General features: G+C 45.9%; 2 protein-coding genes across 2 annotated transcripts; one reads left to right on the top strand and one right to left on the bottom strand.

The window, feature by feature from the left end:
- The first annotated feature begins 259 nt into the window (after positions 1-259).
- Positions 260-7,066, top strand: LOC310757293 (lymphocyte antigen 6 complex locus protein G6c-like). The gene is made up of 3 exons (XM_083602611.1): positions 260-1,443; positions 2,865-2,984; positions 6,429-7,066. Exons 1-3 carry the CDS (start codon positions 1,386-1,388, stop codon positions 6,671-6,673), a joined length of 423 nt encoding a protein of 140 aa, XP_083458737.1. The 5' UTR covers positions 260-1,385; the 3' UTR covers positions 6,674-7,066.
- Positions 7,067-9,478: 2,412 nt separating this feature from the next.
- LOC310754260 (uncharacterized protein) lies at positions 9,479-15,300 on the bottom strand. The gene is made up of 3 exons (XM_083596020.1): positions 15,269-15,300; positions 13,611-13,745; positions 9,479-11,236 (listed from the first exon to the last, which is right to left on the bottom strand). Exon 3 carries the CDS (start codon positions 11,157-11,159, stop codon positions 9,654-9,656), a length of 1,506 nt encoding a protein of 501 aa, XP_083452146.1. The 5' UTR covers positions 11,160-11,236; positions 13,611-13,745; positions 15,269-15,300; the 3' UTR covers positions 9,479-9,653.

Raw genomic sequence — 15,300 nt, 5'->3', positions numbered from 1 at the left:
ATTCAAAAGCATCAATTCTTCGGCGACCAGCCTTCTTTATGGTCCAGCTCTCACTTCCATACATCACTACTGGGAAAACCATAGCTTTAACTACACGGACCTTTGTCGACAAGGTGATGTCTCTGCTTTTTAAGATGCTGTCTAGGTATGTCATTGCTTTTTCCCCAAGAAGCAGACATCTTTTAATTTTGTGACTGCTGTCACCATCGGCAGTGATCATGGAGCCCAAGACAGTAAAATCTCTCACTGCCTCCATTTCTTCCCCTTCCATTTGCCAAGAGGTGATGGGACCACTGGCACCTAGGATTCCTAAAAGGAAGGCTTGTGGGGGGGGTTGTGTTTTTGTATTTGTTTTTAGAAAAGGGTATTTTAAACATTTTTTTCAACTCATTATATGTCATTTCCCAAAATTCTTTTACTACCTTACATTTCCACCACATGTGATAAAACATGGGTAGGCAAACTAAGGCCCGGGGGCTGAATCTGGCCCAATCGCTTTCTCAATCCGGCCCCCGGACGGTCCAGGAATCAGCGTGTTTTTACCTGAGTAGAATGTGTCCTTTTATTTAAAATGCATCTCTGGGTTATTTGTGGGGCATAGGAATTCGTTCATTTTTTCTTCAAAATATAATCTGGCCCACCACATGATCTGAGGGACGGTGGACTGGCCCACGGCTGAAAAAGTTTGCTGACCCCTGTGATAAAAGGTGCCTTCTTTTCCCTTACATTTCCACCAGAGCCAGTATGGTGTAGTGGTTAGGAGCGGTAGACTCGTAATCTGGTGAACCGGGTTCGCTTCCCTGCTCCTCCACATGCAGCTGCTGGGTGACCTTGGTCTATTCGCACTTCTCTGAAGTCTCTCAGCCCCACTCACCTCACAGAGTGCTTGTTGTGGGGGAGGAGGGAACAGGAGAATGTGAGCCGCTTTGAGACTCCTTTGGGTAGTGATAAAGCGGGATATCAAATCCAAACCCTTCTTCTTCACCTTTATGATTTTCTTAGTGACTGCTGGCTCGGCTTGGCCTGCAGTTGCTGACAGGCTTTTCATGGCTTCCTGGTTCCTCCCGCTGACTCTCTACACTACGCTTGGGTCAGCATCATGGCGCACCCTTAATAGGACAAGGGTGGCTTGTGGGTTTTCTTCCTTGCCCACATCTGTAAACAGTCGTCAGGTGCTGATAACCACTGAGCAAACCCAGGCGTGTGCTGGCTGCAGAGGGGAGCCTTGATCAGCAGTAAGCGTCTGTCTGCACAGGTGTGCAGGCTTTGCTCCCTTCTCCTCCTCCTCCTCCTTCCTACCAGCTTACCTGTTGGTGGTGTCCTCTCAATCCACACCCAACCATCTCCTTAAATTACCTTTGGATTTGACTGTAAGGGAATTAGCAATGGATGGAAAGCCGCTGGTTTGCTGCTGCTTCTTCATGTTCGTCTTTTGGGCAACTGGTGAGTCATTCCTGCACCCCTTACACAGAAAGGTTCACCATCAGGAGGGGGGGAGAATAGGTCTTGCAGGTGGGGAGTGACAGCACCCATAGCTAAAGTTGTTAGAAGGTGTCAGGCTTCAGGGAATCTGATCCCCACCCCCCTTGTGGCAGGCTGCCAGTAGTGGAAAAAACAAGGATCTCTTAAAGGGACCCCTGACCATTAGGTCCAGTCGTGGCTGACTCTGGGGTTGCAGCACTCATCTCGCTTTACTGGCCAAGGGAGTCGGCGTGCAGCTTCCGGGTCATGTGGCCAGCAAGACTAAGCCGCTTCTGGCAAATCAGAGCAGCACACGGAAACACCGTTTACCTTCCCGCCGGAGCAGTACCTATTTATCTACTTGCACTTTGACGTGCTTTCGAACTGCTAGGGGATTCGAACCGCGACTTTTTGATCGGCAAGTCCTAGACTCTGTGGTTTAGCCCACAGCGCCACCCACGTCCCTCAAGGATCTCTTACTGACGTATTTTATTCAATATTCACAGAGAGAGATGTAGAACATCATCTCTGGGATAATGGCATTGCTCCAAGTAATCTCCTCCCCCCTTTTACCCTCAGTCGTCAGACTCTCCACCCCTTAACATACGGTGGCTGTGTAAGTTTTTTTGTCTATTCACTTTCTGTTCTGCCACTTTCACTGTCCTCCGGGTCCCAGGAGAAGGGGGGTCTGGAATGCTTTCTAAAGATAATGTGTCAGTCAGTTGCCCCGGCCCTGCTGCCTTCCCCTCCTGTTCTTCCATTATCTCCCAGCTTCATCCCTCTTCTGTCTCCGAGTCATGACCTTCTGCAAACCACTGTTGTAAATCTATAAGTATTTCAAAGATTATATGTCAAAATATTGTTCTAAAAATGACATGCTAATAGGCTTAGAATAAAAAATGCAAGCAATAACAAAACCAATAAAGAAAGAAGCAGAAATCAGAATTTAACAAAAAAATAATTTATTATAGAATGCAAGGGGGAAAAGGTAGACGGAAATATATAGAGTCAAATTGCTGTGGAGGGAAGTAGAGGGTGGGGGTGGATTTTATAATTAAAATTATGCAGCTGTTGTAATTTAGATATTATATTTTATGTGAGGGAATCATTGGGATTTTTGGCTATTATGTATATATGTAAAGTTTCAATAAAGATCTTTGAAAATTATATATATATATATATATATATATATATATATATATATATATAATCTTTTTCTTGGTGTTAGAGTCAGCTGCACTGGCCAGAACACTCCCCTCCCTTTTTGCAATTTTGCAGAATCTACCTCGAACCCCTTCAACCCCTAGGTTTAGACTGGGCCAGTTCTGAACTGGTCAAATTGCTGTTTGCACTCTTCTGCCTTTGTTTAATACAGCCTGCATCTCTGTTTCTCCTGCCGGCAGCCAGGGCCCTGAAATGCCATGCCTGTGAGGTTGCGAACCCATACAACGGGTGCATCTGGGGTGAACACGAGTGTACGGCGAAACCAAACGGGACCTGCGAAACGCGGCTCGCAATGTTTGGTGAGTGTCAAGAGAGGAACGTCGTGAGCATAGGAAACTGCCTTTGGTCAGTCCAGCTCAGCACAGTGGTACCTCGGAAGTCAAAGGGAATCCGTTCCAAAAATCCGTTCAACTTCCAAAACATTCAGAAACCAAGGTGTGGCTTCTGATTGGCTGCAGGAAGTTCCTGCAGCCAATCGGAAGCCACGTCGGACGTTCAGGTTCCAAAGAACGTTCGCAAACCGGAACACTCACTTCGTTTGATGTAGGCTGCTTAGTTTTGTTTTATTATCACATTTTTGTATTGCATTAGGTGTACATTTTTTGTTTCTTCAGCTTGTATTTTTTATTTTTTTATAAGATATTTATTAAGGTTTTACAAAAAACAGAAATTTAAAAGAAAAACAACAACAGAGAAAAATAGAAAAATAGAAAGAAAATACAAAAATTCATAACAAAAAGAAATACGAAATACGAAAAACACATAGATAAGAAAACATTAAAAAGCAAATCCATTTTTGATATCTTTAAATTCATTTGCTTGTTTCCTTGACCTCCTCACACCTCCCCCTTTTGTGTTCCCATTTACATAATCAATTCAGCAAATCCTTACCCTTTTTCATTTATCTTAACTCCATATCATAGCATGTTATAACTCCATATTTTCATCCATTTATCAGTTCATTTTTTACATATTCTTGTTAACTTTTAAAGCTGATTACCACTTATTGCCAATCCAAACATAATTTTAACATTCATTGATTTTACAATATTTCTGAAGATAAACTTTAAATTTCTTCCAGTCTTCCTCCACCGCCTCTTCTCCCAGGTCTCGGATTCTGCCAGTCATTTCCGCCAGTTCCATATAGTCCATCATCTTCATCTGCCACTCTTCCAGGGTGGGTAGCTCTTGTGTCTTCCAATACTTTGCAATAAGTATTCTTGCTGCTGTTGTTGCATACATAAAGAAAGTTCTGTCCTTCTTTGGTACCAATTGGCCGACTATGCCCAAGAGAAAGGCCTCTGGCTTCTTCAGGAAGGTATATTTAAATACTTTTTTCATTTCATTATATATCATCTCCCAGAAAGCCTTAATCTTTGGGCACGTCCACCAAAGGTGAAAGAATGTACCTTCATTTTCTTTACATTTCCAACATTTATTATCGGGCAAATGATAGATTTTTGCAAGCTTGACTGGTGTCATGTACCACCTGTATATCATTTTCATAATATTCTCTCTTAGGGCATTACATGCCGTAAATTTCATACCTGTGGTCCACAACTGTTCCCAGTCAGCAAACATAATGTTATGACCGACATCTTGTGCCCATTTAATCATGGCAGATTTAACTGTTTCATCCTGCGTGTTCCATTTTAGCAGCAAGTTATACATTCTTGAAAGTGTTTTAGTTTTGGGTTCTAACAATTCAGTTTCCAATTTGGATTTTTCCACCTGGAAGCCAATTTTTTTATCCAAATTATAGGCCTCTCTTATTTGATAATAATGAAGCCAATCTCGCACCTTATCTTTTAATTTCTCAAAACTCTGCAATTTCGATTTGTCTCCTTCTTGTTCCAATATTTCCCAATATTTCGGCCATTTGGCCTCCATATTGGACTTTTTCAGAGCCTTTGCTTCCATTGGTGACAACCACCTTGGGGTTTTATTCTCCAATAAGTCTTTGTATCTTATCCAAACATTAAACAATGCTTTCCTGACAATATGGTTTTTGAATGCTTTATGTGCTTTAACCTTGTCGTACCACAAATATGCGTGCCACCCAAAGACATTGTTGAAACCTTCTAAATCCAAAATGTCTGTGTTCTCAAGAAGCAGCCATTCTTTCAGCCAACAAAATGTGGCCGATTCATAATAAAGTTTAAGGTCTGGCAGGGCAAATCCACCTCTTTCTTTTGCATCAGTTAATATTTTAAATTTTATTCTGGGCTTCTTCTTTCTTCAGCTTGTAAACCGCCTTGAGTATTGTAAGATTGGAGGACGGTATACAAATTAAAAATGGTGATGATGATGACGTGAAAGGAACCTTACTCTTGGGAATCAGCAAGGAAAGCAGAAGGGTCTTCTACAGGGGGAGAAAACCTGTATAAAATGGAGAACAGGCTTCTGCACAGCAGGAAACAGTAGTGTATTCTTTTTGTACAACCAGCACCACCCGGTTTAGGGACTGCTTGTACAACAGCAGCCCTGTTTAGGGAAGCTTTTTGTTATGTACTGAAGTTCTCACCCTGGGCCAGCAGGGGGATACTGTAGATAGTTATGCAAATGAAGGATCGAAAGTGACGTTCAGTGATTGGATAGTTTTAGAAAGTTGTTACAGTAACGTGTACTGGAGCTCTATATAAGCAGGCTGACTGAGCCCTTCAGTTCAGTTCTGTCCTGGCCTGTGAATAAACAAGAGCTGTTTGAAGAATCGCTGTGTCGTCTGATATGTTCACCCACAACTTAACACTTTTAATGTTTGATGTATTACAGTATTTTAATATTTTTTTGGAAGCCGCCCAGAGTGGCTAGGGAAGCCCAGCCAGATGGGAGGGGTATAAATAATATATTATTATTATTATTATTATTATTATTATTATTATTATTATTATTACCCTGGGCGCAGAGTCTGGAGCAGCCATCTACTTTTAGATGACCACAAGTCCATTTCTCTCACACTTCATCTTCCAAAGCAAAAGATATTGGTCAATTTAGATAGATGATAGATGGCAGATAGATAATTTATAGCAGGGTTTCCCAAACTGGGGTCTCCAGCTGTCTTTGGACTACAATTCCTATCATCCCTGATGACCAGTCCTGCTAGCTAGGGATGATGGAAGTTGTAGTCCAAAAAAAACAAAAAAACAGCTGGAGACCCAAATTTGGGAAACCTTGATTTATAGGATATGATAAAGGTTGATAGATCCACAGATATAGAAAAATGGTTGATAGACTATGGTAGATAGACAGATAACAGATAGTGACAGAAATTGGACAGTTGGCTATGATAGATTATAGGCAGATAGGCAGATAGGCAAACAGATCAATGGGCTATGAAAGATAGGTGGAGCAAGATTGCTAGATAGATCAACAGGAGAGAGTTGAGTACAGTGGTACCTCGGGTTAAGAACTTAATTCGTTCTGGAGGTCTGTTCTTAACCTAAAACTGTTCTTAACCTGAAGCACCACTTTAGCTAATGGGGCCTCCCACTGCCGCCGCGCCGCCGGAGCATGCTTTCTCTTCTCATCCTGAAGCAAAGTTCTTAACCCGAGGTAATATTTCTGGGTTAGCGGAGTCTGTAACCTGAAGCGTGTGTAACCTGAAGCGTCTGTAACCCGAGGTACCACTGTACTGCAGTATTCCTGGGTCAGGTGGTCTTGAAAGCGATTCTAAGATTCATGGGTTCATTTGCTGCTAGTCCCACCCCAGTGTAACCCTGTCCCTCTCTTTATTTCATGTCCAGGCCCCTTCTACTTCTTTGCCTGGCTGGGCTGCAGCCACCAGTCTCCCAGCTGTAACGCATCGGGCCTGAAGGACTCCTTCTTCGGATTCACCTATAACGCCACTTGCTGCGACAGCGACGACCTCTGCAACAAAATGCCGCAGCTGGAGCAGCGGTGGCCGTGGAGCGGGACCAGCCGCCAGGTGCTTCCAAACACCGCGGGGATACTTGCTGGAGCTGTGCTGCACTGGGTGCACCTGAACTGACAAAGACATGCGCAGATCCTCCGCCACAAATAGACTCTGCAACAACATGCCATGCTCCAAAGGATCTCTTAAGAATATTGAACTCAAGGCACCTTGAACAACGACGGGCCGGACCCACTTAACATATAATATTTTCATGAGCCATTTCCCCTAACAGAATGCATTCTGAGTCATTGCCACTAATTTTTGCTACTTATTTTTTTACGCTACCTTTCCCCCAATCTTGCCCGCATTGGTTCGGTTGGAGAAAAGCATTACAAAATTTGGAAAAGAGACAATTCCGAAGGATTGGTGCCGCTTCAGTTTGTGCATGAATTTGGGAACTGCTGCGAACGCCTCCGCTGTAGGCTCGGGTTGTATATGTGTGTAAATAAACCATATAACATAAAGACACCTCAGTCTCCGCTGTGCCTCATTTCCAAAAGAAAACATGAACCCTGAGTGGGTGCTAAGAACCCCTGGAATCTCACACCTCTCAGAGATTGGGCGGTGCATAACAGTATGTCAAGTTCCCCTCTCCCTCCTGGTAGCTCACGAATAAGAATTAATGAGCATCTGGTACATTTATAGTCTTTTTATTACAGTATCATGTTGAGAATACAGAGCGGCCTCCCTCTGCCAGGATCAGAGTAGCCAACACTGACTCCTCTCTTCCACTTCCGCAGGAAGCAGCTCACCGACAGGATGTCCCGCCTCTCCGCTGTGTCTCTTTTGTTCTCATACAAAGTCGGGGGGCTGGGTTCCCCCCCACTCTCTATTGATGTATCGCCCAGTTGCTCCTTCTCTTCTGCCCATCAACAGTCTCATAGCTGGGCAGCTCTGTGTCTTCCTGTCTCTCTGCTTCGGGAAACACTGGCAGTGGGGGGGGGGGGCGAATAGTCCCCCTCCTCTTCTGTCAGAAGCTGATCTCCCTCCCCTCCCCAATTCTCGTCTTCAGAGTATTCTCTGACACAGTGTTATAAAGCAAAGTGAATTGAAATTGACCCGCATTATCCTCCCAATTCCCACCCCCTCCAGTAACATCAATATCTTAGCCCACATGAATTGCCCCCGAGAGATCCTGTGATGCAGTCTCACAGAGCAAGTTTATACAAGCTATTCACACATGTATTATTATTATTATTATTATTATTATTATTATTAGGGGGGGTTGCCTGCAATTTTTTCCTAACATTGTGTACAGTGGTACCTCGGGTTACACACGTTTCAGGTTACATACACTTCAGGTTACACACTCCACTAACCCAGAAATAGTGCTTCAGGTTAAGAACTTTGCTTCAGGATGAGAACAGAAATCGTGCTCCGGTGGCACGGTGGCAGCGGGAGGCCCCATTAGCTAAAGTGGTGCTTCAGGTTAAGAACAGTTTCAGGTTAAGAACGGACCTCCAGAACGAATTAAGTACTTAACCCGAGGTACCACTGTACTATTTTTACTAGCCTGCTGGCCCACACATAATTTCTGGGCTTCATGAAAAGAGAGAGAGAGAGAGAGAGAGAGAACCCAAATAAAACATGTTCCATTTGATCTCTTGAGTGCCATTCTCTGTCATCGTATAACACCAGCACTTAGAGTGTCGGACTTAAGACAAGAAGACCTGTGTTCAGTTCCTTACTACAAAGCTTACTGGAGGACTTTAGGCCACGCACACCTTTTTAGCTTCACCCATATCGTAGGACTGTTTTGAGAATACATGGGGGGCATATGTCATTTTTGGGCAGAGTGTAGGGTAAGATATCTTCCCCAGGGAGGCTCTCCTGGTGCCAAGACAGAAGTGCCCATTCTGATTTCATGTCCGGGACAGTTATATGACAATGAGCATTCCTCTTTCATGTCTCTTGCTTGACTTGTGGGGTGTTTATACATCTCACCATTTAATCTTTGCTCATACAGTGGTACCTCATGTTACATACGCTTCAGGTTACATACGCTTCAGGTTACATACGCTTCAGGTTACAAACTCCGCTAACCCAGAAATATTACCTCGGGTTAAGAACTTTGCTTCAGAATGAGAACAGAAATCGTACTCTGGCAGTGCGGCAGCAGCAGGAGGCTCCATTAGCTAAAGTGGTGCTTCAGGTTAAGAACAGTTTCAGGTTAAGTACAGACCTCTGGAACGAATTAAGTACTTAACCTGAGGTACCACTGTAATGCGTTTTCCGGTCATTTTTCTCCTAACCACAAGAATATCTGCTTCATTTTAAAAGTGGGCTCTTTGCACGAGGATGGCAGAACCCTTTAATCGCTTTAATGGCATCAACCTAATAAAGTTCCAATATGCACTCAAATCCCTCCTGCAAAATACAGAGCAGTTCACAAACAATCGACTTGGCCAGAAGGTGGCAGCAACGAGCTGCTTTTACTGAAGGATAAGGAAGTGTCAAGTGTGTTTCCTTGGGGTCCATAGCAAAGGTCAAGCTAGATGGGAAGTGATCAGGTTTCTCCATGCTATTTTTTCTTTTGGTTAAAAAGAAAAGTTTGTGTGTGTGTGTGTGTGTGTGTGTGTGTGAGAGAGAGAGAGAGAGAGAGAGAGAGAGAGAGAGAGAGAGAAGGGTTGGGGCTTTCGTGCAGGGAAGTAGTGTTTACCATTTTCTCCATCCCCCACCTCTCACTTGCCCCTGCAATCCAACCATATCCACTGACAAGAGAAAATTTTATCTGTACATTCCCTCCCCTCCAAGGCTAACAGGGTGATTAACGGCTGAGGACATTGTGTGGCGTGGAGGTGAGCTAAACCACACCAGTACCACAATCTGGAAGCAAATTCCACCCCCCGCCAACCCCCATAGCTAGATATAAGTGGCGTCTCAGGTCCATAGATCATTTATTTTTGGTATCACTCTTGCACAATTCATTTGGTGGACCAGCCCCCGGCTTCCTGATCCAGAAACAACGTCCTGCTCCTGGAAAGCATCCATCTCAGTCCCAGTCCAAGAACTGACCTTGGATGGATCCATCATGTTCACCAGTCCTCCAGATGAGTCACCTTTCTGGACCATCGTCTGCCTGTCTGCTGTCTGAAGACTCCTCTAGAACACCAGGTGGCTCTTCTTCATCATCATCTTCATCTTCTTCTTCACTTGATCCATTGGATGCTGGCTCCATTTCTTTCCCAGCCTCCTCCCTGTGTCCATGGATCAACACTTCCTCTGTTGCTGTTCCGCTGGGAAAGCTCTGCCACCCAGCATGTTCTCCTTCTTTTCCATCCCTCTCATCAGACCGTTTCCTTTTCCCACTGGTCGATAATGCTTTTGACTTAAGGGAACATTCCCTTCCTGGCACCCTGGAACTTTTGGACAGCCCCATATCTGCCCTCTTCTCACGGGAAAAAGTCCTCCCTGCAAACGATGATGTTGTTTCTTCCTCCCATTTCCAAGTACTAGAGGCAAATTCTTCTAATGCGATCACATTGGGCGGCCCTCCTCTCTTAGATCTCTTCCCATTGGACAGCACTTTGAAAGTTCTCCTTGCCTGATTGGACGGGCCCTCCTCTGCCCCTCTCCTCCCTTCCAGTTTCCTCATCCAAACTGATGGTCCTTCTTTCCCTTGTTTCGCAGAGGTCGGGCCTGTTACCCTGCTGGACGACCCGGAATCCGCCAGAGCCAGAACCACTTCTCTTCGGCAATGTTGATCTCCGACAACGTTGAAAACAGAGATCCAGCTGTCTCCGTGCCCGGACACCATCTTGAAGTTCTTCCCATCGCAGTCAATGAAGATGGTGGCATTGGCCCGGTGTCGTGGAGTCAAAGCATTAAACTCCTGCAAGGCTCGCTTGAGGCAGGCCCGAAGGTCCACCGTACATCCTTTCAGGCCTTCCGTCTCCTTCCACACTTTAAGCAAGTTTTCAGAGGTGAGGGGCACTGCGCGGCTGTTCAACCTGTCTACGTAGATGTCCATGCAAGTAACTCGAACCCGGTACCGAGGTTGTCTATCGGAGAAAAGGATGTGGATGCGGGACTTGCCCTTCCCAGAAATGAAATCCAAGCAGGAACCTTCACATTCAATGGTCAACTCGGCATTGCTCTTCACTGAAGATGGCTCCTTCTCAATCTCTGTTATGGCTAGATCAAGGCAAGCACGCAAGTCCTTTGTGACATCGCCCCATTTAAGGAGCTCCTGCCTCACCTTCTCCAAATTCTCAGAGGTCAGTGGAGCTGGGCAGAGGGACAGCCGGTCCAGGTACACCTCCAGGCTGGAGACCTCAATGTTATAGCGGGTTTTCTTCTTTGACCAAGAGATGACTATCTTGTTCTCACCTCCACCGGAGACAAACTCCATCCTTTTCCTCCCTCTCACCTGGACAGTCAAGGTGGCATTGTCCTGGAGGCAGCGGGGCTCACGGGGGAACTCTAGCAGGGCGTGGTCTAAGCAAGCGGTCAGCATGGTGTCAGATCCCCGGTTGGCTATCTCCAAGCTCTCCTTCGCTGAGAGTAAGTTGCTGACACTCAGTGGTGCTGGAGGGATGGGCTTGGGGATGCAGGCACCCATACGAAGAAAGGCCAGGTTCTACGGATGCAACGCCAAACATGTCTTCTTGTGCAGTGGCATCAATGGTCCTCCAAGACCTGGAGAAGAAAGCAGGCATCTCAGAATGGAAGCCGTCACTGTACGGAAGTGCAAACTGGTGCCTGTTTGATAATGGAGATCATGTGATTCCTGGTTCCTCCAGGACAGGGACAGCCAATGTGTTGCCCTCCAGATGTTGTTGAGGGCCACAACTCACATCAGCCCCAGCCAACATGGCCAGCTGCCAGGAATTATGGTGGCGCTGTGGGTTAAACCACAGAGCCTAGGACTTGCTGATCAGAAGGTCAGCGGTTTGAATCCCCGCAATGGGGGTGAGCTCCCGTTGCTCGGTCCCTGCTCCTGCCAACCTAGCAGTTCGAAAGCACATCAAAGTGCAAGTAGATAAATAGGTACCGCTCCGGTGGGAAGGTAAACGGCGTTTCCATGCGCTGCTCTGGTTTCACCAGAAACGGCTTAGTCATGCTGGCCACATGACACGGAAGCTGTATGCCAGCTCCCTCGGCCCATAAAGCGAGATGAGCGCCGCAACCCCAGAGTCGTCCACGACTGGACCTAATGGTCAGGGGTCCCTTTACCTTTACCTTTATGGCAAGGCTGGGGAAGAGGCCTTGCATGGGTAAACACTTAGGAAAACCGAGAAGTTTCCTAAGAGAGTGCAAAGGTCAGTGTTGTGTAACTGTCTGGACAATCCTTTTACATCTCCCCAGGGCAGACCTCCTCTCCCCAGGCCACAGCCCTTATCACCCCTGCTTGGCTGCCTCCTTGAGTGCCTTTGCCTGGCTTGAATGTGCCCTTGAACTGTGATCCTGCCTCTTGCGAGCCCAGATGGAGAGAGGAGTGTTTATGAGGTGCATCTCTGGCCCTGCCCATTTTTGCCTCTGTCCCCCACCCACCATGGACAAGAGAATGTGGCCTCCTTTCTCCCCGCCCTTTTAAGGCTTGATCAGTGATTGCATGAGGGTGAGGTCAGACAAAGAAGATGGTCAGACCGGCTGCTGAATGAAAAGCACTACCAGTATTATTATTTTTGCCACAAGACACAGAAACGCAAGAGAAATAAAGCACATCTGCAAAGGGATGCATTCCAGGATGTTTTCGTACACAACTAGTGATGGAGGCACTGGCATGTCCCATGCCTAGAAAGCATGCGTCTGACCAGTATCCCACACTTTCTAAGCACGGGTCTGAGTGCTATTTAGTGCCAAATCAGAGCAGGTGTGGGCTTTGGTAATCTTTCACAATAAGGTGCCAAAATTCCAAATGCACCTTCTCAGTTATGGATCTTCTCAGTTTCTCATCCCTTCAGCTCAGCTCCCTGTGTGGTAGAACCGCCCACACTGCCCTAAATCTGGTGCTGTTCAGAGCAAATGCAAATCCGGAGAAAAGGTGAACGTCCGTTTGCGCCAACCGAGTGCTAAAGAGTTGTTTGATATTCAGAACGTAGCAGGTGAAGCTCACCCTTGCATAGTGATGACTCTTAGAACCTGCGAATGAATGTAACATTTACCTCTATGCAGTCGTAAAGGACCCCGGACGGTTAAGTCCAGTCAAAGGCGACTATGGGGTGTAGCGCTTATCTCTGCTTTCAGGCCAAGGGAGCCGACAAAAAACTTTCTGGGTCATGTGGCCAGCATGACTAAACCACTTCTGGCACAATGGAACACCGTGACAGAAACCAGAGCGCATGGAAATGCCGTTTACCTTCTCACCGGAGCAGTACCTATTTATCTACTTGCACTGGTGTGCTTTCAAACTGCTAGGTTGGCAGGAGCTGGGACAGAGGAACGGGAGCTCATCCCGTCGCGGGGATTCGAACCGCTGACCTTCCGATTGGCAAGCCCAAGAGGCTCAGTGGTTTAGACCACAGTGCCACCTGCATCCCTCTTTTCAGTACATGGGCTTGTAAAAAAGAGCAACAGTGGGTTGTCTCCATTGTCTTATTCAGAGTAGTTCTATTGGAGTTAATGGACATGACTCAAGTCCATTAATTTACTGGCATCTACTCTGAACAGGACTTACTTCAATAAAGTCCTATGCTGACAACTCTCAGGTGCAAGGTTGCACCCTCTCTCCTCCATATCTCAACCTAGAGGTCCTCTGACCTGTCCATGAAGTGGTTTAGAACCTCGGTGTAGCCCACGGAAGTATGCAGTGGATGAGCACGCAGCTGGACTTTATCAAGCCAAATGTGCGTATGAAAAGATGTTAATGAAAGGATGCTTGAGGGTTAATTATTTCTGTCCAGTTATATTAGTTGTGAACCCTTAAGAACAAGGACTGAAAGGGAAAGGAGGACAACAAGGGGGTCTTGGGCCAGAACTGAAGTCACGGGCACAGCTGAGGGTAGCTCAGGGCTGAACGTGAGATTGTGGGGAGAACACCGCAGTCAGTAACTCGTGGAAATGAACTTACTTTTGTGTCTGGGTTCCTACTAGCATCCATGGGAGTTGGGAAGAGGACAGGAGAGAATGTGGCTTGATTCTCATTGGTCTTTGCAGCTGTGATGTCACAGACCCATCCTTCGGAGTTCCGTTCCATCCATGTGTTCTGTAGAAGAAGAAGAAGAGTTTGGATTTGATACCCCGCTTTATCACTACCCTAGGGAGTCTCAAAGTGGCTAACATTCTCCTTTCCCTTCATCAACAAACACTCTGTGAGGTGAGTGGGGCTGAGAGACTTCAGAGAAGTGTGACTGGCCCAAGGTCACCCAGTAGCTGCGTGTGGAGGAGCGGAGACGCGAACCCGGTTCCCCAGATTACGAGTCTATCGCTCTTAACCACTACACCACACTGGCTCCCAAGAAGGAAGCACCAATCGCTAGCCGACGGGTCCAGAATTAGAAAGGCAAAGCTGCGAAACAGAAATGATACAAGCAAGCAAACGTCCAGCTTCTGCAGCAAACTGCAAAATTTTAACAGGTTGTCCCATTAGAATAATTATACAAGAGGCAGTGAGGCTAAGAGTACGTTCTATCATATGTGGTGGACTTGTAAAAGGGCAAAAGGGTATTGGGAAACAATTTATAATAAATTTAAAAAAATGTTTAAATGTACTTTTCTGAAAAAACAAAGAACAAAACCAGAGTCCTTTTTGTTGGGGATAATTCAGATGGAAATTCCCAGGTGTCAAAAAAGGCTATTTATGTATGCCACTACTGCAGGCCGTGTTTTGTTAGCCCAAAAATGGAAAATGAGTAAGGTCCCAACTAAAGAAGAATGGCAACTTAAGCTGATGGAATATGCGTAGCCTGCAGACTTAAAATATAGAATAAGAGAAATAGAGGAACATACGTTTAAAGAAGATTGGCAAATGTTTATTGAATACAGTGGTACCTCAGGTTACATACACTTCAGATTACAGACGCTTCAGGTTACAGACTCTGCTAACCCAGAAATAGTACCTCGGGTTAAGAACTTAAGTTACACTGTTGAATTTATGCTGCCAACGTTTTCAAGTGTACGCAATTTTTACCCATATACAGTGGTACCTCGGGTTAAGTACTTAATTCGTTCCTCAGGTCCGTTCTTAACCTGAAACTGTTCTTAACCTGAAGCACCACTTTAGCTAATGGGGCCTCCCGCTGCTGCTGCGCCACCGCCATGCAATTTCTGTTCTCATCCTGAAGCAAAGTTCTTAACCTGAAGCACTATTTCAGGGTTAGCAAAGTCTGTAACTTGAAGCGTATCTAACCTGAAGCGTATGTAACCCGAGGTACCACTGTATTAAAAAACACAACAGACCTGCACTTAAGTTATATGCCGGATCCTGAAGGGAAATGTAGCTAATAATTCCTTGTGAGTTATGAGCTTGCAACACACACACACACACACACACACACACACACACACACACACACCCCTTTTCAATCATGAAGGAAGCCCCTCTTATGAGCAAAAGGCAGTATACTACCCCCTCCCAAATGCAGCAATCTGGTGGGGAAGGCATGGAGCGTTGCCTCTCTCCCCTGAAAGGCCATTTGCTTTCCATGCAGAATGCACTGAAAAGAGCCCCATTTCCCCCCCCCCCCACATCCATCATAAACACACAACAGGTTGGTGGGCTGAACTCACGGGTTGCTGCATTCTTCTGTGTCCTGCTCAGA

This window comes from Podarcis filfolensis (genome assembly GCF_964270895.1).
Source record: "Podarcis filfolensis genome assembly, chromosome: 2".
Classification (NCBI taxonomy): Eukaryota; Metazoa; Chordata; class Lepidosauria; order Squamata; family Lacertidae; genus Podarcis; species Podarcis filfolensis.
The sequence above is the reverse complement of the archived record's forward strand: the minus strand, read 5'-3'. Positions and strand labels throughout refer to the sequence as shown.

Bases quoted from the DNA above. Each gene is read 5' to 3' on its own strand.
- LOC310757293 (XM_083602611.1), top strand. From the start codon at position 1,386: ATGGATGGAAAGCCGCTGGTTTGCTGCTGCTTCTTCATGTTCGTCTTT. The intron at 1,444-2,864 runs GTGAGTCATTCC...TCCTGCCGGCAG, and splicing joins GTTCGTCTTTTGGGCAACTG to CCAGGGCCCTGAAATGCCAT. The intron at 2,985-6,428 runs GTGAGTGTCAAG...TTTCATGTCCAG, and splicing joins AACGCGGCTCGCAATGTTTG to GCCCCTTCTACTTCTTTGCC.
- LOC310754260 (XM_083596020.1), bottom strand. From the start codon at position 11,159: ATGGGTGCCTGCATCCCCAAGCCCATCCCTCCAGCACCACTGAGTGTC.